Source organism: Glycine soja, chromosome 17 (genome assembly GCF_004193775.1).
Source record: "Glycine soja cultivar W05 chromosome 17, ASM419377v2, whole genome shotgun sequence".
Classification (NCBI taxonomy): domain Eukaryota; kingdom Viridiplantae; phylum Streptophyta; class Magnoliopsida; order Fabales; family Fabaceae; genus Glycine; species Glycine soja.
In genome coordinates, this window is record NC_041018.1 from 40,938,593 (window position 1) to 40,964,643 (window position 26,051).

The window sequence follows — 26,051 nt, forward strand, 5'->3', positions numbered from 1 at the left end:
CTCTTGACACATTGAAATACATATAAAGTTCCTTAGCTGCCTTTGACAGTGTTCTCCAATTAGACCTCACTAATCAAAGCTGATATTTTAATGTAAACTTTTATTATGCAAATTATTGAGATGATATTTCAATTCTGACTAGAGGGCAGTACCTAAAGCACATGAAGATTTGCATCTAAGTTTTGTGCAAAATTATACTGATTAGGCTTCCATTTTTGACAAACCAGAAGAACATAAAAATGAATTGAATTAATGAGGAACAATTCAAGGTGCATACAGCAGGAGCACTAGTCTAAGTGAATGTTTAAGAAGCCAACTCATACAAAAAAACATCAAAGAACTTATCGCCGGTACAGGATCCCCATTTTCAAGCGAAGGAATCAAATGAATACTTGGATCACTCGATAATCCCAGATACATTAAAATGTGAAATTCTTAAATCAGCTTGTGAAAGGAAAAAAAAAAAGCAACTGCTAGAGAAGGAAATTCATCTGAAAGACCATTGGATTTCTTCAATAGTTTTTCCCTTTGTCTCAGGGACCCAAATGGTAACAAATACTACAGTCAAGGCACATACAACTGCATATATGGTGAAGGTTCCTGACAAGAACAAAGGCAGCTTCTGGTTAACTAAAAAATAAAATAAATAAAAAAATCCAAGGAAAATACATGCATTAATGCACACAAACCTCCAGAGCTCCAATCCAAAAGCATATTTGCTGTCAATGTAACCAACCAGGAAAACAACCAGTTGGCAAGTGTTGCCACACTTCCCGCAAGGCCTTTAATGTTTATTGGAAGAATCTGTGATATGCCATATTGAACACATTATCTTTGACTGCGACTTCAAATGCAACCAATAATGCACACTACTAATTCTATTTCCACAATTTGTGCTACATGCAACTGTTATAACCATACAAAAGAATTTTTTTTTCATGAAATACATGATCTGCAAAAAGATGTTAGTGACTTGTGCAGCATTGATTCATCTTCAAAATGGTAGCACATCATCTCTTGAGATTACTGTTTTACCCATAAGATTGTCACATGTATCATTGTTGCTGCATATTCCTATACTTTGGGAATAAAAGCCTAAAATGTAAAACCATAAAAATGGTACCTCAGACATTATAATCCATGGCATAGCTCCCATTCCAAGAGAGAATGCAATAACCATGGCCTGAAAGAATTGGAAGTTTAAGATGCAATAGTTAGGGAACAAGCAGTCAAAAACATCTTATTTTCATAATAAATTTACATGTATTCACATACCACGACTCCAACCAGCGACAAGGTGCTCAATATCCCATACAAGGAAGAAGTTTCTGATATACTAGCCTGGGATCAAATTTCAGAAGAAAAAAAAACATAAAAAAAGGTGGTAAATTGTTCAGAGAGGCTGTGGTACCCACACACATGAGCAGACACGTACATGATTATAATAAAACAGTGTATGATATGTATAGAGCAACAAAATAAAACATATTGTTACCTTTATGTAGAATGTGATTGCAACAACTAAGAGACTAAAAGACATTCCAGTTGCAGAGACCTGCAATACAATGAAAGATTTGGTCATTCTCTTTCTAATCCTCCAAACAAGTAGTCACACATGATTAAACATGATAGAAAAGTTCAGACTCACAATAAGGAGAAGCCGGCGACCAGATTTGTCTGCCAGCCACAAAGTTAGACTGGTGGCAAGAACCTGAATGACATGTATATATTTGTTAAGTTATGAATTGAGAATATTGGACAACAGAAAAAATAGTAGAAATCTTGTCTCAGCAGAACCTGAACAGCACCAACTCCAAATGTTGCCGCGTCACTTGAACTGATTCCTGTTTAATGTGTTGAAATGATGAGAAAAAAGGATAATTTTATTATATATAACAGATTGAAAACTGAAGCACAAACCAACCAAAAAACCATGCCTTTTTCCATGTGTAAGATCAATATCAATAACATGAGAAAATCCCAAGAAGAAATCAGAAAAATAAGCTAGGTTCTTTGTGATGACCCCATAAAAGAAAATTCCGATCATTAAGGTGACTATTAATTACCATACACTTGTAGGCTTCATTAACTGTTTTTTGAAAATTTAAATTAATCTCCTACAATCATTCTAATTCACTGTTTTTGACAGAAAAGAGTGTTATTGAAAGCCATAGAAACATGAGATATCAACTCTGGCCGAAATATTTCATGGTTCCCTAATATTGCTCCAGGTATATTACTTTAGAATATTAATAAGAAATCAGCATAGCTTACCAGCATTTCGAAAGATGGTACTGGAATAAAAAAGAACACCATTAATTCCAGAAAGCTGTTGCAAAATTAGCAGTCCAATTCCAATCTACAGGATATATGAGTTAGTAAAAAGTGGTTAGGCTCTAATAGTCATTGCCAATTTATTACGCAATTCAACTCCATAAAGCAGATGGATTTCTGAAACTAATGATTCTAGATAATAGATAAGGAATACCATTAAGGGAAGCCAATATCTTCTTTGTTTGAGGTCTGCAAATCGAACTGTAATTCTTGTGTTTGTTGAAGCAACAGCCCTCTGAATAAAATGACTCCCACATAAAAAGTCAATTTTAGGATACATTAAATGGTAAATAAAAATATAGGAAATATGAGGGTCATGCATTGGAACAAAACTGATGAATGCTTATTACCTTAATTTCATTCACTTCAACAGAAATATCAGTATCAAAGCCTCGGAGCACTTGCAAGGAAGTTTCAAATTCTTCTGTCATTCCCATTTTTGCCTATATTCAACAAAACAAATTCACTTTTAGAAACTGTCAACACATATTGGACGACACTCAAGAATACCAATTCATAAAGTTTACCAGCCATCTAGGAGACTCGGGAATGAAAAACAGGGCAGGTATCAATATTGTGCAGGGTAAAATTCCTGCAAGAGAGCAAGGACATAGAGGTCAACAAATGTAATTCTTTATTGTTCAGATGATTTGAAGCATTGCCAGGGATTTAACCCTCCCAAGTCCCAACACTCCAAATTTGGACTAAATCTGAGAAATGTTCATATTGTGATATAATGACAACCGAGTTGACTAATATTCGAATTTGGACTTCAGATTTAACTACACCTCACAAAGTTGGCTCGCAAGATGAGAATTATCTAACCTTTATTATAAGGACTGCAATATTCATATCTCTAGAGTCTAGTCAATGTAGAGATCTCAACACCCCCCCTCACACGGAGCATGGACACATGTGGATGGCTCAATACCAACACCCTCTCATGCCTAGGAATATACATCTAGGGCATAGACAAAAATGGGTGGGCCATATAACAGAGATCTAAGATAGAATATGAAACCAACTTTAAATTTGAGCTTAGGGCCTAACTCAACCTCACAAAACTAGCTTGCAAGGTGAAGATTACCCAGACTCTATAAAGACTACATTAGTCATATACTCATATCTCTAGTTGATGTGTGACAATATCTAAAAATCTCCAAATTTAGTTTTATGACATTTGATAGTTACAGGAAACATAAATCCATTTTGGGTAATTTAATTACTGTGTTGCCTAGTCTTATAGTGTATTACCTATAATTGCAAGGATTCTCCATTCAACAAAAATCCCCAGCAGATATGCCAGCATAATTCCAATGGTGACAGAGAGCTATGCAGAAAAGAAAAAATAAAGATCACTAACCTAGGAAATGTTAATAACTGTTAAAATTTAGCATTAAATCATCAATGTCTTGGTGGTATCAACCAACCTGGTTAACTGAAACCAAACCCCCCCGCAAGTTTGGAGGTGATATCTCAGCTATGTACACAGGCACCTGTGAATTTGAAGTTTAAACACTCAATAATTGTGTCACACATAACTGAATTAAGCCCACATTAGCAAAAGCAAAAACATTTTAAAATTACCGTGTAAGATATTATTCCTACACCAAACCCTTCCAACAATCTTCCCATATAAAGAAAAGAAGAATCCTGAAAGATGAAAAACATGTCAACAAGACAAGCTCAGGATCATGACCAAATATATTTACTAAATAAGTGTGTGTTTGGATACACATTAAATAATCTAAAACCACATTAAAATACCAACTAATGTGATTTTGGGTAAATGAATAGAGGAAAATAAAATATTAAAATGATTCAAACTTACTTTTGCAAATGAGATAGCCAGCCAACCAATAATATTAGGAATGGATGCAATCATCAAAGACTGCAATTTCAGACAAGAAATTGTAACCCGTTGACCATTGAGTTAGTCTCATCCCTCAAACTCAAATATTGCAGTTAAAGGAAAAGCATACACATAGAAAAAAGAGAAAAAAAAGGGGTACCCCTTTGCGCCCTATGTACTCAGCAATCTGACCACTAGCAATTGCTCCAACCATGGCACCCACATTGGACAAAGAACCAAACAAAGAAAACTGCACAACAAAGTACAATGAAGTTGTGAAACACAAAAAACAAGAAACCAAAATGAAACAAATCAACACAAACTCAGTGATATAAGGTTGGTCTAATGGTGAGGGGAGAATGAAAGGGGGAGAGATCGCGAGTTCCATTCCTTCGCTAATTAAAAACTAACAATAGTGACAACTAACATTTGCCCATACAAAACTCATTCTCAAATTCTCATTCATGATTCAAAATACCTCAGAGACTGAGAGGCCTAGATCATTGATGATAGCAGATTGTGTAGGTGAGGTGTAACCAGCCTGTCATAAAATGATCAAAAATCATTTTTTTTTTTTAAGTTTCCCATATGTTTTTTGTCATTGACTTTGCAAGAAAAAGAGATTCTTACAGTGAAACCAAACTGAATTGGACCCAAAGCAACGATTAGAACACAAGCAAAGACAGAGATGGAGGAATCACGAATGGCCTGTGTGGAACCGAACACACTGGATTGTCTCCCACTCATACGATACCAACTTCCCGTGTGAAGAAATGGCTTCTTCAGATCCCTTCCCTCTTCATTGTCTTCCCTCAAACTCATTTTTTTTTTCTTTCTTTCTATGTATCTCTTCTTCTTCTTCTTCTGCTATGCTATGATTTGTTAATGTCAACCTCTTTCTTCACTCTAACACACATCTGCATAAGAGGGAAAGTGGATGACATGACATATTATAATGAATCACCCAATGAGTTGGCAATAAAACAAAGTTTGATTAGTATGCATCATGAGATACAGATTAGAGTGGATGTTCATAGGAATAAGAAAGAGAGATAATACCAAGATACTTTTTTCAACACATTTCTTTTATTTAGTATTTTTATAAGATGGTAAGAGGGTTTATAGAAAACTTTATAAAAAGATATAATATTGTTTTATTATTAATTAAAATTTATTAAAAATTATAAAGTTTAATGGATCTCATATTATATTTATCCATTCATAATTTTGTGATTTTTGATATTTTAGACAAAAATAAAGAATGTAGTAAAAAAAATATTATTACAATTACCACTCTTCTTAAAAATAATATTATTAAAAATATGTGTTAAGAGACCGCAAGTAACACTCTTACAAAAAAAAAATACCACCTAGTATTATTACAATTAAAAATATTGCAATGCTAATATAACGGCTTAAATGACTTTTCTATTGATTGAGAGACAATAAGCTTATGGCCTTACAAGTCTCATCGAAAGATATAGATAATTTTATCTGATCAAAACAGAAATTAACAACTAGCAATATGAGAATGAAAAGTGATACTCGTACACAAATTTATAAAATATTATATTTTGTATTTATCTTATTATCTATTATAATTTATTTTTTTTCTTTTTTCTTTTCTCTTTCTCTCTTAATTGTATATTTTATTGTGCATTTTGTTGTATAAGTATAATTTTTCAATGATAAAACTTCTTTTCAAGTTTTACTCCTTATTTAAAGAGTGTTATTCATATTTTTACAGTTTCTAAACTTTTTTTTTAATTTCACCTCTTAATAAATCTCATCTATATTTTTTATTTTTTTAATAAATTTTAATGGATGATAAAAATATTGTAAATAAACGTGTTAGAAAATCTATTGTTATTAGTCTCTTACCATCTTTTACGAGTTCTTGTAAATAAATATATATACAAACCATAGACAACCCAATTCAACTTTTACTAGTTAAAACTTAGTACTACATTACTTCATCGTTATCTGTCTTCTAGATGTTCAACATTCACTATGAGATGGAGACACGTAAGCAACTCATGCTGCACCCATATCATCGATCGATGCTTTCTAAAAAATAGTCAAAATAGAGGTAAATGATAAATTATTATGCGATCCTTGTATTAATTAATTCATACTACTTTACAAGAGTTTTTGCCATTAGTTTTAGATACTTTTGGATATTTTTTATGTAAGCTCCCTAACTTAAAAGTTAATGGTCAAGATCTTCTTAAAATAATCATTAATTAGTAATTACTACTTTGTAACAATATTACAATTTCTTTAACAAACATTGTTTTTTTATTTAACATAAAAATATATTTCTTAGATAATAATTGAAGACTAATCTCTTTTGAAACAAAAAGATTGATATAAGTATACATTTTCTCCCAATTCAAGTAAATGTTATTTCTCAGTTGTATTATTATTATGAATTACGAAATATCTATGATTATTAATTATATTTGATAAATTTTTAACCATATGGGTTTTTTTTTCCCTTTTTGACAATTCACTTAAGAGGCTTAACATTTTCTATCCTTCACAATAAATCTCTTACCAAATAGGAGAATTGGCTATAAGGATTATTATTGAGTTTGGCAATATTAAAATAAATAAATTATATTCTTAATACTTGAAAAAAAATTGTTAAAATAATTGTATTTGATATTTTAAGAATATAGAATATTAATTTTTGTTTTTAATTATTAAAAATTTGAACACTTGTTCTTCTACTTAGTTATATCACTTTTATCTTGAGAGACACGGTGACCAAACCAGAGGACAAAGGTAACGGATAATTGTAAAGAAAAATGTTATCAACATATTTTTTGACGCACTTTTTTAATATAAAAATTATTAAAAACAAAATATTATGAGTAAATTTTGTTAAATAAAAAAATGAGAATAATATAGTTTTTTAATTTATAATAAATTTTAATAAATAAAAAATATACTTAAGATGTATTAAAAATAAACTAATGAAATTATTGTTAGAAAATGTCTTACTATTTTGCCGAACACCGCTCTTGTTTTCGACTCCAAAGACTCAACGTTGGTGTTTTGGCTTCTACTGAATATCTCGTGCACCAATTCAACTAGCCAATCTTCGGTGGATTTTGAGAAAGAGACAAACTTTTGATCAAATACAATTAAAGATGAACTAATAATTATGTTCTTATCACTTATTAGTGAACCCTAATAATTTGTCTTTACTCTTACTTGGATTGATTAGTGTTAGCAGAGAAATAGTTTTTTCTAAAGATTGTGATAAAGAGTAAAAAAAAGATTCTTTTTAAAAAAATTGTGATAAATTTTAATTGAAAATAATTTAAAATTAGGCAAAGTGTCCAATTTTTATTTGTTGTAAATGTTAGCTATCGGCAATTAAGGAAAACCGTACCTAATAATAATGAATACGTACTTGCTTTCGTATCCGTTATTAGGGGATATATAGCAAAAAACTTCTAGATCCATGAGACATTTAAGGATAATATTTTTTCATTTTTATCTTTTATATTTTAAAAAAATTATTTTAATTTTTTATCTTTTTAAACTCACAAATTTTACTCATTACATATCTCAACTAATGTGGATCCCCTTCACCTTATTATCACTGTAGGACTAACATAATGATAAAATTACTAAAGTCTAAGTTTTAAGTCTACCAAAAAAAGATTATTTGCTATTAATTTTATAAAGGAAAGAGACATCATATGTTGAGAAGAAGTTTATTTTTGTTGTTAAAAGAGACTTATTATATAATTATCACTTTGTAAAGTAAAATATTTTTCTTCAATTTTACTTTAGGGCTTGTCGTCAGATCGACACTGCAGTGCTTTTCATGTTTAATCGATGGAAGAATCATTTTAAACTTTTAAAAATTATAAAAGATCAAAATGAATAAAAAAACCAAATACATCGTTTGACCAAGATCTAAATAGTAAGCTAGGGGAATAATGACAATGGCTAATGTAACTAATAATTTTGTTGACGACAATTTTTTAAGTTAATTTGAAATATTTAAAAATCAAACTTAGATTGAAAACATTACTTAATACTTAAAAAAATAAATTTACGGACTTTTATATCTTCTTATAAATAATATCACATGGATCCTGTGTAATCACAACTATAATCGCTAATAATCATGTATGGGCCAAGACAATTCAACATGTGATCTACATCCCATTATTTTTAAATATAAGTTGCCAGCTTACATCCAATCCATTTGTAACTAGTGTATTTTTTTTATATTGAAAAATCCCGTCATTTGACTATGTTTTTTGGGATATTGGCACTTTGAAGATTCGGATTTGCTTATTGAGACATAGTAAACCCAGAAAAGTAAAATGAATGGCAAAATACATGAAGAAGAAATATACTTTATGATATCTTTACAACAAACTATACAGTAAAAGAGATAAAAATATAAAAGAAGAAATATTTCATAAATTTATTGATGTTATTTTTTTTATTCGTAAGAATTAAACAGGATATAAAGAAAATTTATAACACTCATATAATCTACCCAACTAATTGAACTAAATTCTCTTGATAGTTTATTGATGTTATGAAATGAAGTTAGAAAAATATATGAATTATTGAATTTAAGCACGATAATCTTTTATCTTGATGTTGTGCTTTTAGTGTAGAAGGTGACCTTCCATTATTGTATCTACAAGTACAAAGTGGTTGTGAAATATTTAGCATATGAATCACAAGGGATGCCACGTATTCACAGTTTAGCCAAATAAAATATTTATAAAATAATACAAGGCATGCCATACACTTTTTTTTTCTTTTTCAGGAGTGACATATTGATCAATCTATACATAAGAATCTTGGAATTACATGTACAGTGACACACCAAGGTCTGAAATACAGATGCTTCTGGACCTGCTGAGCATAATAAATAGACGGCCCAACAATCAAGTTTGTATATGAAAGCAAATATATAAAACAAATAGATAGACAGTTATTTAGACAAAGAGTAAAGGCTAATAAATAAAAATAACAATTTTACAAACTCTTCATTTTGTAGTACAGTAATAATATGTAGTCTTTTGGGGGCTGGAGATTCTTCATAGTAAGGATTTGAACATCTAATTTGCAGTAAATTGATAGTTTTGGTAGAAGAAGATCATATGCCACCAATAGTAGATAATGGGTATGTGTATACATGAAATTTGTAGTACTAATGGTTATGTATACATGAAATTTGTAGTATTAAAATATTTCTTTTAAAAAAATCAAAATATTTTTAAAAAATTAATGGATTAAAATGAAATCATTTTAATGGACATGTCACACTTTTTAAAAATAATCTCGCGTGTCCAATCTAAAAATCTGGCCAGAAGAACTTTTAGAAATACAATTTTTTTAACATTCTCAAAAATATTTGTAGTTATACAAAAGAATATTTTGGAAATGTTAAAAATAAAATTATATTATCTAAAGTAATTTCCAAAATTATATTATCTATAGGTGATCTAAACTCTTCTCCCGCCTTGCCTGTTACTACTATGGCTCAATCTGGTAATCCTGCAGCCTTTGTATCTCAGTCTTCTCTTGGACCTTGGATACTTGATTTCGATGCTTCTGATCATATGATAGGTAACCAATCTCTTTTCTCTTAATCGTCTTTTTTGGACTCATTGCCTTATGTTACCTTTGCAAATGACTCTTAAATTAAAGTTTGTGGCATTGGTCAGACCCATCCACTACATAACCTTTCTTTAAGTTCTATCCAACAATTAATTTGTCTAAGTCTCATGACTTTACTCTCACCAAGTCCCTATCAAGTCTATCGTTCCTATGATCGAATTCATACCTTTTAATCATGATACCTTTCATAGGCTTCTCTTTTATTCTCACACATTCTCACTATTTCTTTCTCATCATCCCTTTAAACTTTCACTCTTCACAATCACGCTCCTATCTTGTATGTTCTGCATTCCTTAGGTTCTACTCTTCTTCCTTTAATACTTAAGATTGTCTAACATGATCAATCTGACATTACTAGACATTCACCTTAACTCATATTATTATTATTATTCTTGTCATTGCATTTTGATAGTTAAGTGTTGACGGATCATTGTATTTCGCTAGTCATACCTTTTGGTTGTTCTTGTTTTTCTTTTTCTTTTTGTTTCTTATATTAGGCACTTTAATTGAACAAACTATAAACTTAATTAGAATTTTTTTTTTGTTTCTTTTCCTAATTCACCTTAAAAACAAAATGGAATCAACTTGATACGAGAAAGTATCATTCTTTAAATGTTGGTATTCCACTAGAACACCTGAGCACTGCAATTAAGGTCCTTTTTTTTCATTTTGCACTAAAAATCAATTTCACAGAATGTGCACATATTTTAATATAAAACTTGTGGTTGAATTTAATTTAAATACAAATTTTAATCACATTTACACAATTTAAAATTAATTTCATCCAACTTTTAAACAATCAAACACTCGGTAACTTTGTGTATATCGATATATTGGTGAAAGTAAAAAATGATGGGTGTTGCATCCTGATCATGGATTTTACCCTCCAAAATTATGTAAATTTTAAATGCAACACTATGTTAATACAACTAGAGTGTGACCTTTCTATCCTGTGTCGTTCGGGGTGATATTCCTTTGCTCTTGCTGCTTGTCTTTGGGAGAGAGATTCTTGTAAATACTTTAATAACGAAAATTGTGAAAATTAAGCCAATAATTAATTGACATACTATAATTTTAAATATAACACAATCATGTGTCAAAAATGTTTAAATAATTATATAATGTAAAGTATTTATGTACAACTATTTATTGGCTTAACCTTCACATAATTTAGTCTACACAGCTTTTGTGAAACCATATCTATATCTCATGCTTAGGATGTTGCTGCAAAAGGAGTTTGTGCTTGGGGTGCTGCAGATGGTGCCTCAGATGCTGCATTTGTTGGTACTCCTATACGGGTGTTACTGACGGTGAACTTTTTGGTGCCAATTCTAGTGCCTCCGGAAGATTATCCTCTTCGTTGTAATCAGGTAAATCTTTCAGTGCCCCAAATGGTGAACTTCCACCATTGGCAATATTACTAATTTTGTGACAACAATAAACATAATTAATTTTTCAATAATCATGTATTTTAATCTTCTAAAAACATACCAATGTAACATTACTTTTTTTATTTAGAAATATTTTAAATTATTTTTATCATCACAATTTCCTATAAAACTAATGGTGTTATCAAGTTAGTTTGAAAAATATAAAATTAATGACATTAATTCATTATCATTCGTGAATGTTTTTAACTGAGATAAAAACATTTTATAGAAGGACAAAGAACAAGTTCAGGATTCCGTTTGGACCCTCTCAAAAGTACGGTGGGAGGAAAAAATATACTAAAATTACTTATCCAAAAGTACGTTTGACAGCCTCCAATGGTAATCCAACACATGGTTAAATTCTTCATGAACTGTTTGTATTATTTTCCAAACAAAATTGGAGTTTTGCCTAGGTGATCTGCATAATTTTTTAATGCAAACGTTTATTCTTTAGATTGGATTACCAAAATGAAATTCCAATAATCATTAAAAAGTAGTGCAACTAGCACATAAGGAATTACATCTAAGTTTTTTTTTCTTTATAAAAAGGCACAATATGGATAATGTAATAGCAAGTTTGGATTATAAATAAGTTAAATCAAGCATGTGATTAGTCATGAGAAACTTGATCGTGGTTATGAAATGTAAAAGAAGAGAAGAATAGGGCACATGGTCTTACCAGGCTTCTTGAACCCAATCATCCAAAGATCCTCCACCCAAGGCATCCTCAGCAACCTTTTCGGCAGAACCATCTGTTATAGCCTTCTCAGCCCCAAATATTGTATCTTCAGAGAGACCTGCTTTGCTTGCTTCGTCTTTTGCTTGGTCTATTACACTTTTCCATGGATCTTCCTGACACAAAACTTAATGAAATGGTACAACCACCACCAATGCAAATACCAAAGCTAATGATATCTTTGTCATGTCCTTATTGCTTCCTAAGAATCAAGAATTCAATAAACACCTTCACAACAATAACTAATAACATTTAAAAATAATAAAAGTCCAATATCTTTAGAAATACCCTACGCAATTTTGAATGGTGGCTAATGACATCAATGTTCAACGAATAATTGTTAATGGTGTTAATCTTTTACAAAATTTCACTGTAAATAACATTAAAATTTGATGATAAAAATTAAAGATTTTATTCGATAAAATTAACTCAAAAGTTAAATGAAAACTCAAAAGTTAGTTAGTAGTTGAAAATTGAAATCTAGTAATTGAAAGCTTTTAAGATAACTTACTATATTATAAGTATTCGGTAAAATTAGTGGATAAAATACTAGAAATTACTATAAAAAACAATACTTTAAGTATTATTTTAAAAAATACTAAAAATTACTATAAAAAATCAAAAACTACTTATAAAAACTTATTTATCAAGTAATTAAACAAATTTTTTAACTAGTTAAAAAATTAAAAATTAATTAAAATAACTTACTAAACATAGCTAAAGTAATATTATTTCCAGATGTTTATTTCTGTGATTTTTTAAAGAGGTTTTTGTGATTTATTATATTAAAGACGGTGTATTTGTCTTACATTATCAATTATTAATTTCTCTACTGTCGATTTCTTCCCGTTACATGTTGGGGGCTTGTTTCTTAATATTTGTTTTTTCTAAAAAATAAAAAAATCTTTTAATTTACTCTTTGAATCGTATTCCCCTAAATATCTTTAAAACGTACCTTCTATACTTTTCGAATTGGCTAATAGCTTTAAGAAGTAATAGGACAATTGCTAGTGACTTCGTGCTTCATTATTTGTTTTTAAAAAAATATCAAGCAAAGGGGAAATTGCTGAACGAAAAAATAATATTTCACATCTATATTTCAATAATTTATTTTTACTGCATTTCAATAAAATTTATGAAGTGGATAATGTGGTGTCTATTATTTCTATATGAAATAAGAAGTAAGAATATAGAGAACAGTGAAGAGGATGAGAGATAAGGAAAGAGAGATAAAAAAAAAACTTTGTATTTTAGTTTTACTTAATTTTTTATATATTTAATATTTATAAATTCCTGTATATACTATATAATCTTTGATATATATGTTTAATCTATAAATAATAACATGAGGTACTATTATTTACTAAACACCTATTAGTAAATATTAGAAAATACCAATGTGTCTTTGGATTGAGTAGAACATATAAATAAAATTTTAAATTTAAGTCTTATAAATAAAAAAATAAATATGGTTGAAATAAGTTTTAGATAATTTTATTAAAAATGATCAAATTTAAGTCCGGACATATTTTATAACAATATTATGCTAAAAAAAATTATAAGGAAATAACTCCATCTTTTAATATTATTTATTCATTTATTAAAATCAAGATTTAATTGTAAATTTTACCATCAAATTTTCATTATTTTATGAATTTTACCATTAAAGACAATAAAGAACTACAACTTTAACAACACACGTCTAATCATTAAGATGAAATTTACATTTTTAATCTCAAGCATGAACTCTCTACTATTAAATCCAGATTTATTAATCCTCAACATAGGGAGAAAGAAACACACGCAGCCACAACAACAATAAGCATCATTGGAACAAACACTTAAAAATCGAACAAAAAAGGGAACTAACTAGTGTTTGCCCAGCCACGACAGCAACTTCACGAAGGCTTACGTGACGGTGGTGGCATTTACAATGATGGCAGCACAACTTTGATGGCGAGCTGGTGACAGAGGACTCCTACACGGGGAACAAGGCACGATGACCTAGTGATGGAGAAAGCTTGCGACGACGAGCCGGTGACGGAGGACTCCTAGACGGTGAACTGGGCACGACAGGGCCTTCGATATGACGAATTGGGCGCGACTGTAGAGTGAGTGAGGTGAGAGTGAAGATAGAGTGAAAAATGGGAGTGAATAAAACAATGCTCAAGTTACTTCGTTTTGTTGTGGGTTATTTTAAATTTCCGGCGGACCCATATTCTGTCAGAAATTCCACTGGTAATTTATGACAGAATCAAATCCATGGGCCAAAATTGGTTGGCAATAAAGGTTTTTCGACAGAATATCTAACTATCGGTAAATTTCGTCGGTAAGGTCAACATTTCTGACGGACGATAATCCGTCACAAAATTCTATCAGTAATGATTCCGTGTGAAAAATTTGGTCAGAAATTGCGATTTTTCTTGTAGTACACCCAAGTTTTATTTTTGTAAATTTTATCATCTAACTTTCAGAATTTTGTGGATTTTATCACTTCAGTTTTTTTCATGAATTTTACTATTCAACTTTGAATGTTTTACAAATTTTACTATTCAAATTTGTTATTTTTATGCATTTTATCATCTTGTTGATTACAAAATGATGTAAAAAGTCATTTTTTTAAAATTTTTTTACATTGGTTGTGGTTATAACTAATGTATAAAAGTGACTTTTTACACTAGTTATGATTATATTCGATGTAAAAAGTCTTTTTTTCCAATCAATATCAAAAGTTAAAATCATCCATCTTTGATAAATAATTTTCAAAAATACATAATTTAGTAAAAAAAATCCGTCAGCGATAGTAAAATAGGTAAAAAAAATGTAAATTTAAATAGTAAAATTTACCTAATTAAAATTTAAGTAATAAAATTTATAAAATAATAAAATTAGTAATTAAACCTAAAGTCAATAAGAAGCGTTGGTCCGGTTTCCTGAAAAGCCTTTTGGGAATAATGTTACAAACTCCACGCGGTCGAATTGAAGCTTGAAAAGTGTCAGTGTTCTGTTATGCACATGGGCTATGGACATGGGTTATGTGAGTTTGTTAATTATCTTTTTGTGGTCTTCAATGTTATGATAATCTTATTCTAATATTAAGAAATTTTAAAAAATCCACATATTTATATTTTTTTTATTAGAACTTAATTATTATTTAAATAAAATAATTAATTCATTTTTTAGTTTTTATGTATACAAATAATAAATATGAATAATTAAAGAAAATTTTAAATATCAATTAAAAAAATTGATTGAGATTTTTTTTCTAGAACCTTCCACACCTACCTGCATAAACCTTTCTCTCTTTTCTCTAGAACCTTCTCCTCCAACTCCTTCCTCAAACTTCCAATGCCACCCCTCCCCATCATCTCTTCACTTTCCTTAAACTTCTCATTGAGCCAGCCCACTCGTCTTCCAACACCGTCGCATTTTCTCATCGCGCCACCACCCAACCCAGACCCCAACACCAATCACGTGCAACACCACCCATCACCTCACCACCCGACTCACGATACCGACATGTGCAATCCAAGATGTTCAAAATTGGTTAAAATGACATCGTTAGAGTCATGGTCACTATTCATATTCTGTTCACTCTCATTATTGGTACTCTTTAATTTGATTTGTATTTTATTTTGAAGTGAGATTACATTGGGTGATTTGATTTGTTTGGAAAAAATGCAAATTTTTTCATCTATTGAATCTAGTTTGTAGGAACTATTCATCTTCTTCCTTTGCTTCATCACTTTATTGTTCCTGGGATTGGGGAATACAAATTCTGACTATAATGGTTTTTTTTATTGATAAGAAACAATTCCTTATATAAGAAATGCACTCATTATGTCCCGTCACTTTGCTCCGGTGCCAAAGAACTCAAAAGAAATTATTCCTTAGGCTAAGAAACCAACAAAATACCTCTCCTTAGAAATATTTTTAGTTGACGAAAATGTCATAAATAATAAAAAAATAATATTTTTTATTAATAAATATTAATTATTAGTATTGTTATTTTTTTGAAAATGATTTGAACACAACACCAAGATAATTTATAATAATCACACCTTACTCAATCAAACCAAAGTTAGACTACTTGATATTGCATTACTATAAATTCAATATTGAAAAAAAGAAAACGGACAATTTTTAATACGTTCTTTTTAACCGGCTTTCTAGTTTCAAGCATTTTTCTCTCTCTTCTTTTTTTTAATGTGTGCAATAATTTTTCTTCCTCAGTTGACCCAGTCTTCGGCTTTGTCTTTACTCGTTTGGTGCATCTGCAAGGCAAATTCTATTTTCATTTATTTTAACTCATAATGAATTAATGATCAAACATTGTGGTCGCAGCATTTCCTCAATCTAGATTCTACAGACATACAAACAATTCCTTATTTGGTCAAGGCGTGAAAGCTTACAAACTTTAAGTTATTTATTGACTAGAATGAAAATTAACCAAAAAGCTTACGCGTTTATTGTAGAAACATAGGTAAACGCCCAAATGGCCAAAATATGTTAGGATTTGATTCAAGAAAAATCTGATAATTTACTGGAAATTAAGTAAATTCGAAAAATCATTTCATCTATAGTAAGTATTCAGTGCCAATTTTTTTCCTTCTATTTTTTCATTGGAGACGACGTTTTATCATTATTTTTTTATGCAAAACTGTTTGACTGCGTTTGCCTAGCCGAACACATACCCAGACCTGGGAACTCCCTTAGTCCCTTTCCCCCTTTTTTATTTCTGTATTTTTCATAAACTTTTTACTAGGAAGCTTGGACTTTTCTTCTAATGGTTGATCTCACGCTTTTATTTAACGTTGATGTTTGACTGGACCCAGATCCTTTTCTTTTGATTATTCATCATTGTCTAATTCGACCAATCACATTTGTGTTTGGGTTTTAGGTTTTAGACCAATCACAGTTGTTTGGGAAGGTTAAAATTCTTTAGGAAAAGAAATTGTTATTTATCAATAAATTGTAAAACAAATCTTAACAATTTACAATTACAAGAAAAAAAGAAGAAAAAATGTAGGATATAATAAATGGTATAATGATAAAAAGGTAAAAACAAAAGGGTAGCCGTATAAATTATTGTATGATTTTTTGTAATGAGTTTTTATAATACATCTAATAGCTAAGGTTAAGGTTATGATGGTTTAAGTTGAGCTGTATTAAGTATTTTAATCAAGATTTCAGAGGAATTTTGTCATAAAAAAATGTATTTGACCACCAAATATATGTGAATCAATTGAGTGAGATTATTTTAATTTAATTAATCATCTTGAATTCAAATAAACTGTATTAAGTATCTGGAGAAATTTTTTTGTCACTCATGTAAACAAGATTAACTAAAGTGAAAGATATATATGATCTATACAATAAAAAAGACATGTTTAAAATATTTTTTTTTTTATTAAAAGTCATCAGCAAGTTTCTTTTAATAAAAATTAGTCGGAGTAAATATTTGATTACTAATGGTAAACCAAACACTTCTAAGAAAAACTGTCTATTGCCTTCCGTTCAGACTTCACTATCAGTCTTGTACACGAGACAAGAGTCAACAAAAACCAGCCAAGCCTGAGAGAAAATTCTCAGGGCAATAAAGGAAATTTCTAACCAAAACATACACTTTTTCATGTGCTCTGTTGGTCATGGCTTAATGGATAGTTATCAAAATTTTCTTCGTTGAGAAATAGGATATGGTCAGTCAGTAGGAAAAGCTTTGGAAACTACCCTTGTCATAAGGTATAAATTAATGAGAAAATGACATAAGAGGAAAAATCCAAAGGATACCATTTTCTATTTAAGTGCTTAAATGCAAAATGTCTCAATTATTAATTATGTATATATCTGCTGCTGTAAAATAAAATGTGTGTTTCTTTTAACGTGTGTGGCAGCTCAAGATATAAGTTTTGAGTTCAGAAGCATACTCATGAGCTCCTTTACCTTTCTTCTTCTCTCTGTTGCTCCTGCCATGTGCTGTCTCTGAGTTCAAACTCTACAGTTAAGATGTCCAGTAACAATGCAACAGCTTTGGAGATTCCAATTCTAAGCTACTGTAAAGTTAAGGTACCATCAAAATATCTCTGTTGTTTTGGTTATCATGAATGCCAATATCACTAACAAGTTTTAATTTCTAAGCAAAGGGTGTCTCTCAGTTATCAAATTTAGGACCGACAATCTTAAATAGCCATCTGATAATCCTAAATTGTTTCTAGGAACTGAGTTTCAGACAAAACTTAGTATGCTTGGGTAAGTTTATCCATAAATACTTTTAGAAAAAGAAAATAAGAAAAAAAAAGAGTTTTTCTCTTAACTCAAATTAACTTATGGATAAGCTATATTAGATTAGGAAGAAACTCATTTAATTTTTTTTCTTATTTTTTTATTTATTTTAGAAGTGATTTTGGATAAGTTTAACCAAACAGACTCCTAAACACAGTTCCATAAGTACTTTTAGGGCTATTCTTCATTCAGAATTAGAGTTTCACTTTGTTAATCTATGTTAACCTTTAATAGAAATCTTTATTATACAAATTACCAAGGTGAAACTTCAATTGTGATGGAAAAACAACTGCAAAAACCCCTTTGATGCATCTAAGTTCTGTCCTTGAATTCCAAGACTGAAAATGACCAATAGAAGAAAAAAAAAACTCAGCATTTTAGACAATTTGTATTGAATAGCAAAATTTTCATTACCTGATAATCTGATTGTAGAAACACCATAGTGTTCAATTACTAATAATAATGTTATTTATATATATATATATATTAGATGTTGAATAAGTGCAGCTAAAATAGTTGATGAGTTAATATTATTTACTGAGAAACAGCCATAAGAGATGAAATTATGTAAAACATACGTATACATCACCATTATGTGATTATAACTCATTCATATTTTCATTTCCGCAGGTACGCGGTGCAGTATGCTTGGAGCTTCATAGACTCATTGATAGAATTTCGCATGTAATTTTAGCCATCGAATCTGCTCGACCAAATAGTACGTTAGCTGTGCAGGTGTTGTGCTCATTAAACTTCACTTTGGCTAAAGCCAAGTCAGTTATCAGACATTGTTCCAAGTGCAGTAAACTCTACCTGGTATCCTTTTGAACTTGAAACCTTGACTCTGATACTGAAAGATCAATTTTAACTTAATCTGATATATATAAATTGTCTGCTATAACCTTTGAATATTTCTTAATTAGTATTATTTTCCATACTAGAAAATGTTGTTTTGAAATAACTAACTTAATTTGCAAACTGGTTAGGCAATCACATCGCACAAGATACTTTCAAGATGTCAAAAAGTAAGAAATGCATTTGAATTTTATTTGGCTCAGATTCAAAATGCGGTTCAAACTCCATTGGCTGATGAGGTTGGTTATACTTTTTAATTAGCCTTTTACACCATTTGGAATATGTTATATGTTTATAGCTTCTTAGTATTTATTTTGGCCATATATTGCACTTGTTTGTATTTTCATGACTTGTGATTTGTGCAACTTGATAATATTTGAGCTTGGAATTGTCCTACAGATATCTGCAATACTACATGACCTTAGGGATACAGAATTTTCCCTGGAATTTGCAGAAGACGAGGCTAGGAAAGTACTACTTTCACTGCTTGAGAAGAATTTTCCAGATGCAGCTTCTATACAAAAGGAAGAACTTGAAGCTATTCAAATTGCAACTTCTAGATTGGAGATCAAATCCCCGTTTTCTCTCTTAGTAGAGAAAGCAACCCTTAAGAAGCAACTTGAAGAAGTCAGTGAAAAAAACCTAAAGGAGAAGGAGCTTCTACAATACCTTTTGTATCTCTTGGTCAAACATGGGAAATCCATTTGTCAGTTTCAAAATGGAAGCCACTCCCCGAAACATGAATGTCATGACCAGTCCTTTGAGAATGAGTTGGTTGTGGATGAATCAAGTCAATCACTCTCTTAAACCAAAAGTTGGAGATTTATGATTCTTTAGCACTTGAGGTTGTTTTGTTCGTACTATATTACTGTCTAGTGTCCACAGAAGGTGATTTGTGACTTAAAACAAGCATTTCTATTTTATTCATTTGATAGGACCCCGAATTTTTTTATTTTTTTTTTAGCATAGGACCTGGACACCCTCTATCTCAACCTGTATATAAAGAGAAAAAATATATAAAACGTAGAATCTAATCAAATCAACTTTATTTAATAAAATCAATTTTATTCAATAAAATATAAGTAAATTCACATGGAAAAAAAGTTCACATTAATTTCACTGTTGTCAAATAAAACTTTTCAAAAACATTTTCGGTTCACAATAACATGCTCGGAACATCATGCAATTAAAACAAAAATTCATGTCCCAATGTCACATTCTAGTAGAACATTGAGTTCCGACATCCTTTAGCACGAGATTCCTTAAAGCAATCCACCTAATCGTTTGCTCCCACGAACACAAGGTTCGAGATCATCAGAATATCTAAACACAAACAACACATAAGGACTCAGGGAATGAGTTATCATATTTTTAAATAAAATACGGATAAACAAAGACATAAACAAAATACATTATGAAAATATTTATTGTAGAACTCAACTTAATACAATCTACATCACTTCACCACTTTATTATTTAAAATTCATTTTTCAATCACCAATCACATTATACATAAATCACACACTCGACACAAAACATAATCAACACTCACCAATTTCATAATAAACAAATCATAAGTGTTATGCAACAATTATACTAAGATTCAAGCCATGCAATGTGGTACAATGTTAGTAAAAAATAACATCAAAGCGCCTAGGAGTATATAACAAAACACGTCATACAATGAATATGTCAGGTCATTCTTAGTAAGTGAAATTATAATTATAAGGTGATCAGTCAATGTCACTCTGTTTTGTGAGAATGCTCCAATCGTATTAGATCAACATAGACTTAAAGGGGTACTCAAACTGAGTGTATTTTACTCCCAAGGCCTAAACTCCGAAAAATCCGTTAGAGCCTCACCTTCCTAATTCATGTTTAATTCCTAAAACAACTTTTACACGTAGAGACTGCTCATGAATTATATAATACTCACGACCTCACACTTGTTTTCAAACACGTTTAACACATTGCGCTACAATTTAACACATCAGGTTCTTAACTTAGAACTCTACACTTTCCTTTTAACACATTTCGCATAAACACTTTTCTCAAGATAAACACTAGTCAAATTATTGTATAATTCACAACACAAGTAATATCACATAAAGAATTAACCAAACACTTATTCACAACTATATCCCATGTTCAGAATTTGACATCTCACAATGTCACAATCTACTATCACATGTTCACATGTATCTTACAAATTAACACATGCTCAACTTGCTACTTATATTCAATCTCAATCACAATTTCATAATTTCAACACGACATGCAATTACGCCTCATGAATCATATACACATCACATAGTAGTAATATTTATATGGTATAAAACACACACACATTTATATATCATACAATAACAACTGTAACACCCTATTTTTCGTAAAATAAATAAAAAGAGTTTTAGAAAAAAATAATGATATTTTTGTAATTAAATAAATGACAAAAAAATGGTTCTATTAAATAAAATAATAATTTTTTAAAAGAAGTTAAATATAGTTCCGTTTTTATAAAGTAAAGAGAGTTAAATAAATGATTGGAATGGGAGAGGAGATGGAGAGGGAGAAATAAAAATTAAAAACACTAACTTTTAAGATAGTTCTACAAAAATCATCTTGGAATGACAACGATTCTAAGATGATTTTCGTCAAACCATCTTCATTAATCAATCTCTTATTTATAAAATTGTTACCGCATTATATTCTAAGACCGTTTCGCATAACCATCTTAGAATGTGCGCCATAAAAAATAAATATTTTAGTAAAGTATGTGACGATGAGTATGCTTGTGAGACTATTAACTACCACAATCTCACATGTCTTTGATTGTCACATATAAAAAGTTTACACAATAATCTCACATCTACAAATTTTTTTGTAGATCAAGCAAGAGTGCAGATTGCAGATGTTTTAAACTTCAACTTAGTTGAACACTATTGTACTGTATTAAATTCCTGAGTATAAAATAAAAAAACTTCAACCTTTGTTGTTGGGCTTGAGCACATTACAAGCACTTTGGGCTTTGTAGTTGCAGACTTTCATTTCATTTGATCATTTCCTTCTCCGTCTCCGTCTGGAGAGGACTGAGTATCACTGTATCAGTGTGAGTGAGCCTCCCATAAACCTAAAACCCTAAATCACACTACCATGAGCTGGAGAACCCTAGCTTCCACTTCAAGACACACTTTCAAGAGACTCAATGCAATCCTACGATCCCCTTCCACCACCATCCCTTCTTCACGCGCCTCCTCCTCACTCTTCCTCCACGTGCCGTTCTCCACCACCACCCTACATTCCCTGCCACAACCCACCAACGCCCTCATCGACCCTAAACTCCTCGCTCCGCAAAACGACGCCGTCAACAACAACGACGACGAAACCACGAACGAGTTCTTATCTCGATTCGTGTGGATAATGCGGAAGAAGGTGAAGGAAGCGTACCCTGACTCCGACAAGCCCACCGTCGACGGCATGCTCGTCGCCATCGTCGAGATGGTCGTCTCGGAGATGGAAAAGGGTAACATCGGAACGACGTCGTCGTTGTTTTGTTCTGCTGATTTCAGCGAGGATTTGTGGAGAACGGTGTGGGAGGTGAGCAGTCTGGTGCTGGAGGACATGAACAAGGAGATAAAAAAAGAGAAAATGAAGAGCTTCTTGCAGTGCGAGGAGGTTAAGGAGATGTGTAGATTCGCCGGAGAAGTCGGCATTCGGGGCGATTTGCTCAGGGAGCTTAGGTTCAAGTGGGCACGTGAGAAGATGGAGGAACATGAATTCTATGAGGGTTTGGAGAGATTGAGAGAAGAGGCACGAAGTGAGGGCAATGGAATTGGTGTTATTACTGAGAAGAAGGAGAAGGTGAAAGAGAAGGTTGTTGTTGGACTTCCCAAGAGGAGAGGGAACATAAGGTACAAGATCTATGGGCTTGATCTCTCGGATTCCAAGTGGGCACAAGTGGCTGATAGGATACATGAGGCCGAGCAGGTGTTTTGGCCGCAGGAGCCGAAGCCAATTACCGGGAAAGCAAAGATTGTTATCGCCAAGATTCTGTCCTCGAAGGAGGAGGATGACGATGGTTTGCAAAGCCTGTTGGCTGAGTGGGTGGAGCTTGTGCAACCTAGCAGGGTGGAATGGATGGATTTGCTCGACAAATTGAAAGAGCAGAATCATGGTTTGTACTTGAAGGTATGTCTGGCAATGGTTTGATCTTTGTTGTCATTTGAGACTATTATGTTGTGTGTTACTTATTTTGTCACTACTTATTTTATGGTTATGTGCTTATATGAATTACTACTACTTATTTAAGAACATGGATGATCCAAAGAATATAATTTCATATGCTACTCGTGAAAATTGTAGGAAGTTTCATGTCGTACATTTTTTTTTGAAGTGAATTACCGTGATTCAATATGGCATGACAATAGTTATTTGGATTTTGGGTTTAATTTTTGTCGAATCCTTTGCTTATAGGTGGCTGAAATGGTATTGGCTGAAGATTCTTTCCAAACAAATGTATCTGACTACTCTAGGCTTATTGATATCTATGCTAAAGAGAACCGCTTTGATGATGTTGAGAGAATGTTAAAGAAACTGAATGAAAATGGTCTACAAGTAGATGCTTCAATAGCCAGTACTTTGGTCCTCATGTACTGCAAGGGAGGCAATCTTGCACGTGCAACTGAAGCATTTGGAGTCTTGACAAGCCTGGGCTTCCAACCAGATGCACATGTCTACAACTCAATGATCATGACATTTGTGAATAATGGCCAGCCTAAGTTGGGCGAGAAATTGATGAGGGACATGGATGATAGACTTATTACAATCACAAAGGACATATACATGGCATTGCTCCGTTCTTATTCTCAACTTGGTGATGTTGCAAGCGCTGAACGAATTTCAACAACTATGCAATTTGCAGGAATCCAGCAGAGTACGGATAAGGAGACATGCACCCTGCTTGTTGAGGCATATGCACTTGCCAGTAACCCTGATCAGGCAAGAAGCCATTTTGACTGCATGATAAAATCTGGGCATCAGCCTGATGATAGGTGCACTGCTAGCATGATTTTGGCTTACGAGAAGAAAAACGACTTGGACAATGCTTTAAATCTTCTTTTGGAGTTAGAAAAGGATGGGTTTGAGCCTGGGGTTGCCACTTATTCTGTTCTTGTGGACTGGTTGGGTAAGTTGCAGCTTGTTGATGAGGCTGAGCAGCTTTTAGGCAAAATAGCTCTGCTGGGTGAGGCTCCTCCCTTTAAGCTTCAAGTAAGTCTTTGTGATATGTATGCAAGGGCTGGAAATGAGAAAAAAGCCCTTCAAAGTCTAGGCGTTCTGGAAGCTAGGAAGGATGAATTAGGTCAAGCTGAGTTTGAGAGAATTATAAGTGGCCTTATTGATGGTGGGTTTCAGAAGGATGCACAAAGAATATGTCAGATCATGGAGGCACAGGGTTTTGATGCATCAAGGGTTAAGTTTAAACTTTCGAAACCTGTCTCCAGAGCACCGAGTTTGAGATAGTTTAGTGGTCATGAGTAGGGCCATTTTAGTCTTTCTCTGCCAAGTGACCAACAAATACGCTGCCTTATTAAGGAAGCATGGTCTGCTGGATTTATCATACCATGTAACAAATAAGGATGAGTTTATGCTTGTCAGTTTTTCAGTTGTACTGTGTTTATGAATTTTTCCTTTGTCACAGTTTTACCAGTGCGCAGATTACTGATTTACATCTCTTATTTTTTTTCTTTCTTTTGAACTTTATCGTTTGTATATACAAATATCTTTTGTGGCATGTTCATGGCATTTTCTTTTTCATATATACAATATTTTTGTGGTGTGTTTGTCACTTCTGTTTGATTTGTTCTGATTTTACCCAGTCCTTGTATGCGTAGGATCAGTTGCATTTATAGTGTCTGAAAACATTTTCTAACCTATATATCAGTCTATGGATTGCAAGTAGTATTCTATATGCTCAAACAAACTATAATAATGGCTATGTTCAGCATCATTTGAGGTATTATTAAATTGCATGCCATGTCAAATTTTTACTTACTAGTAGTAAGTTTACTGTACAGTACATGGGCATTTTAAATTTAAATGAATTTTATAAATGAAGTGAATAATAGATATTTTTATTATTAATATTGAATATTTATTTTATTAAGCGAGAATAAATTAAATTGACATGGCTTTTAAAAAAATCCCATGTATGTGCCTTCATATGATGTGTTAGAATTTAAAAATTAAAATCAAAGTAGGATTGATGAAGATTATTACGATTTTGAAATCTAGTTTATCTAACAAAGTTTAGACCACACGGCTGGTATCTCAGTGGCAGTGCCCTGAAGGCAAAAGAATAGCTTGCTATCATCGTTTACCTCGCGAGTTGTGTTATGATTATCTTGTTTCTGAATTATTTTCTTAAAGGAGGATATGAAGAAAGGCACTTTTCGGTTGCTTTTTACATGGAGTCGCTGAACCATGAAATCAGTTCCTAATAAGTGAATGAATGACTAAAAACCAAGAACTCCCTAACCTTTATCAAGGTAAAACACATACTGGAATTCCTTAAGCGAGAGGCAAGAGAAATTTCTTTCCTCGATGGTGACAATATTTGTTATTTGAACGGGTGACAAACGTTTGATTAGAACAATAATTAGTTATGGAAAGACACAAAAGAGAACTTCTCAAGGGGAATCAATGTGAAATGTTCCATAAGAAGCAATAAGAATTTGCTAGCTAAAGTCTACAGAATGCCCCATTATACATCCAAGGTATAAACACTTAAATTCTATGCATATTTAAGAGTCTTACTACCATTGCAACATGCAGAATTGCATTCAACCAGAACACCACAAAAATATCATCCTCTTCCCCTCTTTAGTAATCAAACATCATT

At 31.7% G+C, this 26,051-nt stretch overlaps 3 protein-coding genes and 1 long non-coding RNA gene across 4 annotated transcripts; 2 read left to right on the top strand and 2 right to left on the bottom strand.

Annotated features, from left to right (window-relative positions):
• Positions 1-228: 228 nt before the first annotated feature.
• On the bottom strand, positions 229-5,253 carry LOC114393217 (sugar transporter ERD6-like 6). The gene is made up of 18 exons (XM_028354478.1): positions 4,817-5,253; positions 4,665-4,727; positions 4,347-4,436; positions 4,166-4,225; positions 3,922-3,987; positions 3,765-3,830; positions 3,589-3,664; positions 2,862-2,926; positions 2,685-2,777; positions 2,489-2,569; positions 2,275-2,359; positions 1,798-1,844; positions 1,649-1,711; positions 1,496-1,555; positions 1,276-1,341; positions 1,124-1,183; positions 690-804; positions 229-600 (listed from the first exon to the last, which is right to left on the bottom strand). Exons 1-18 carry the CDS (start codon positions 5,006-5,008, stop codon positions 488-490), a joined length of 1,461 nt encoding a protein of 486 aa, XP_028210279.1. The 5' UTR covers positions 5,009-5,253; the 3' UTR covers positions 229-487.
• A 5,377-nt stretch (positions 5,254-10,630) lies between these two features.
• Positions 10,631-14,356, bottom strand: LOC114393234. The gene is made up of 3 exons (XR_003662494.1): positions 13,887-14,356; positions 11,960-12,218; positions 10,631-11,270 (listed from the first exon to the last, which is right to left on the bottom strand). It is a non-coding gene; the product is annotated as an uncharacterized LOC114393234 (long non-coding RNA).
• Positions 14,357-17,864: 3,508 nt separating this feature from the next.
• LOC114392618 (U-box domain-containing protein 5-like) lies at positions 17,865-20,196 on the top strand. The gene is made up of 4 exons (XM_028353818.1): positions 17,865-18,082; positions 18,929-19,114; positions 19,285-19,392; positions 19,553-20,196. The coding sequence occupies exons 1-4, from the start codon at positions 18,023-18,025 to the stop codon at positions 19,958-19,960; spliced, it is 762 nt and encodes a 253-aa protein (XP_028209619.1). The 5' UTR covers positions 17,865-18,022; the 3' UTR covers positions 19,961-20,196.
• Positions 20,197-22,147: 1,951 nt separating this feature from the next.
• On the top strand, positions 22,148-24,944 carry LOC114393382. The gene is made up of 2 exons (XM_028354692.1): positions 22,148-23,341; positions 23,627-24,944. The coding sequence occupies exons 1-2, from the start codon at positions 22,307-22,309 to the stop codon at positions 24,671-24,673; spliced, it is 2,082 nt and encodes a 693-aa protein (XP_028210493.1). The 5' UTR covers positions 22,148-22,306; the 3' UTR covers positions 24,674-24,944.
• Positions 24,945-26,051: the final 1,107 nt, after the last annotated feature.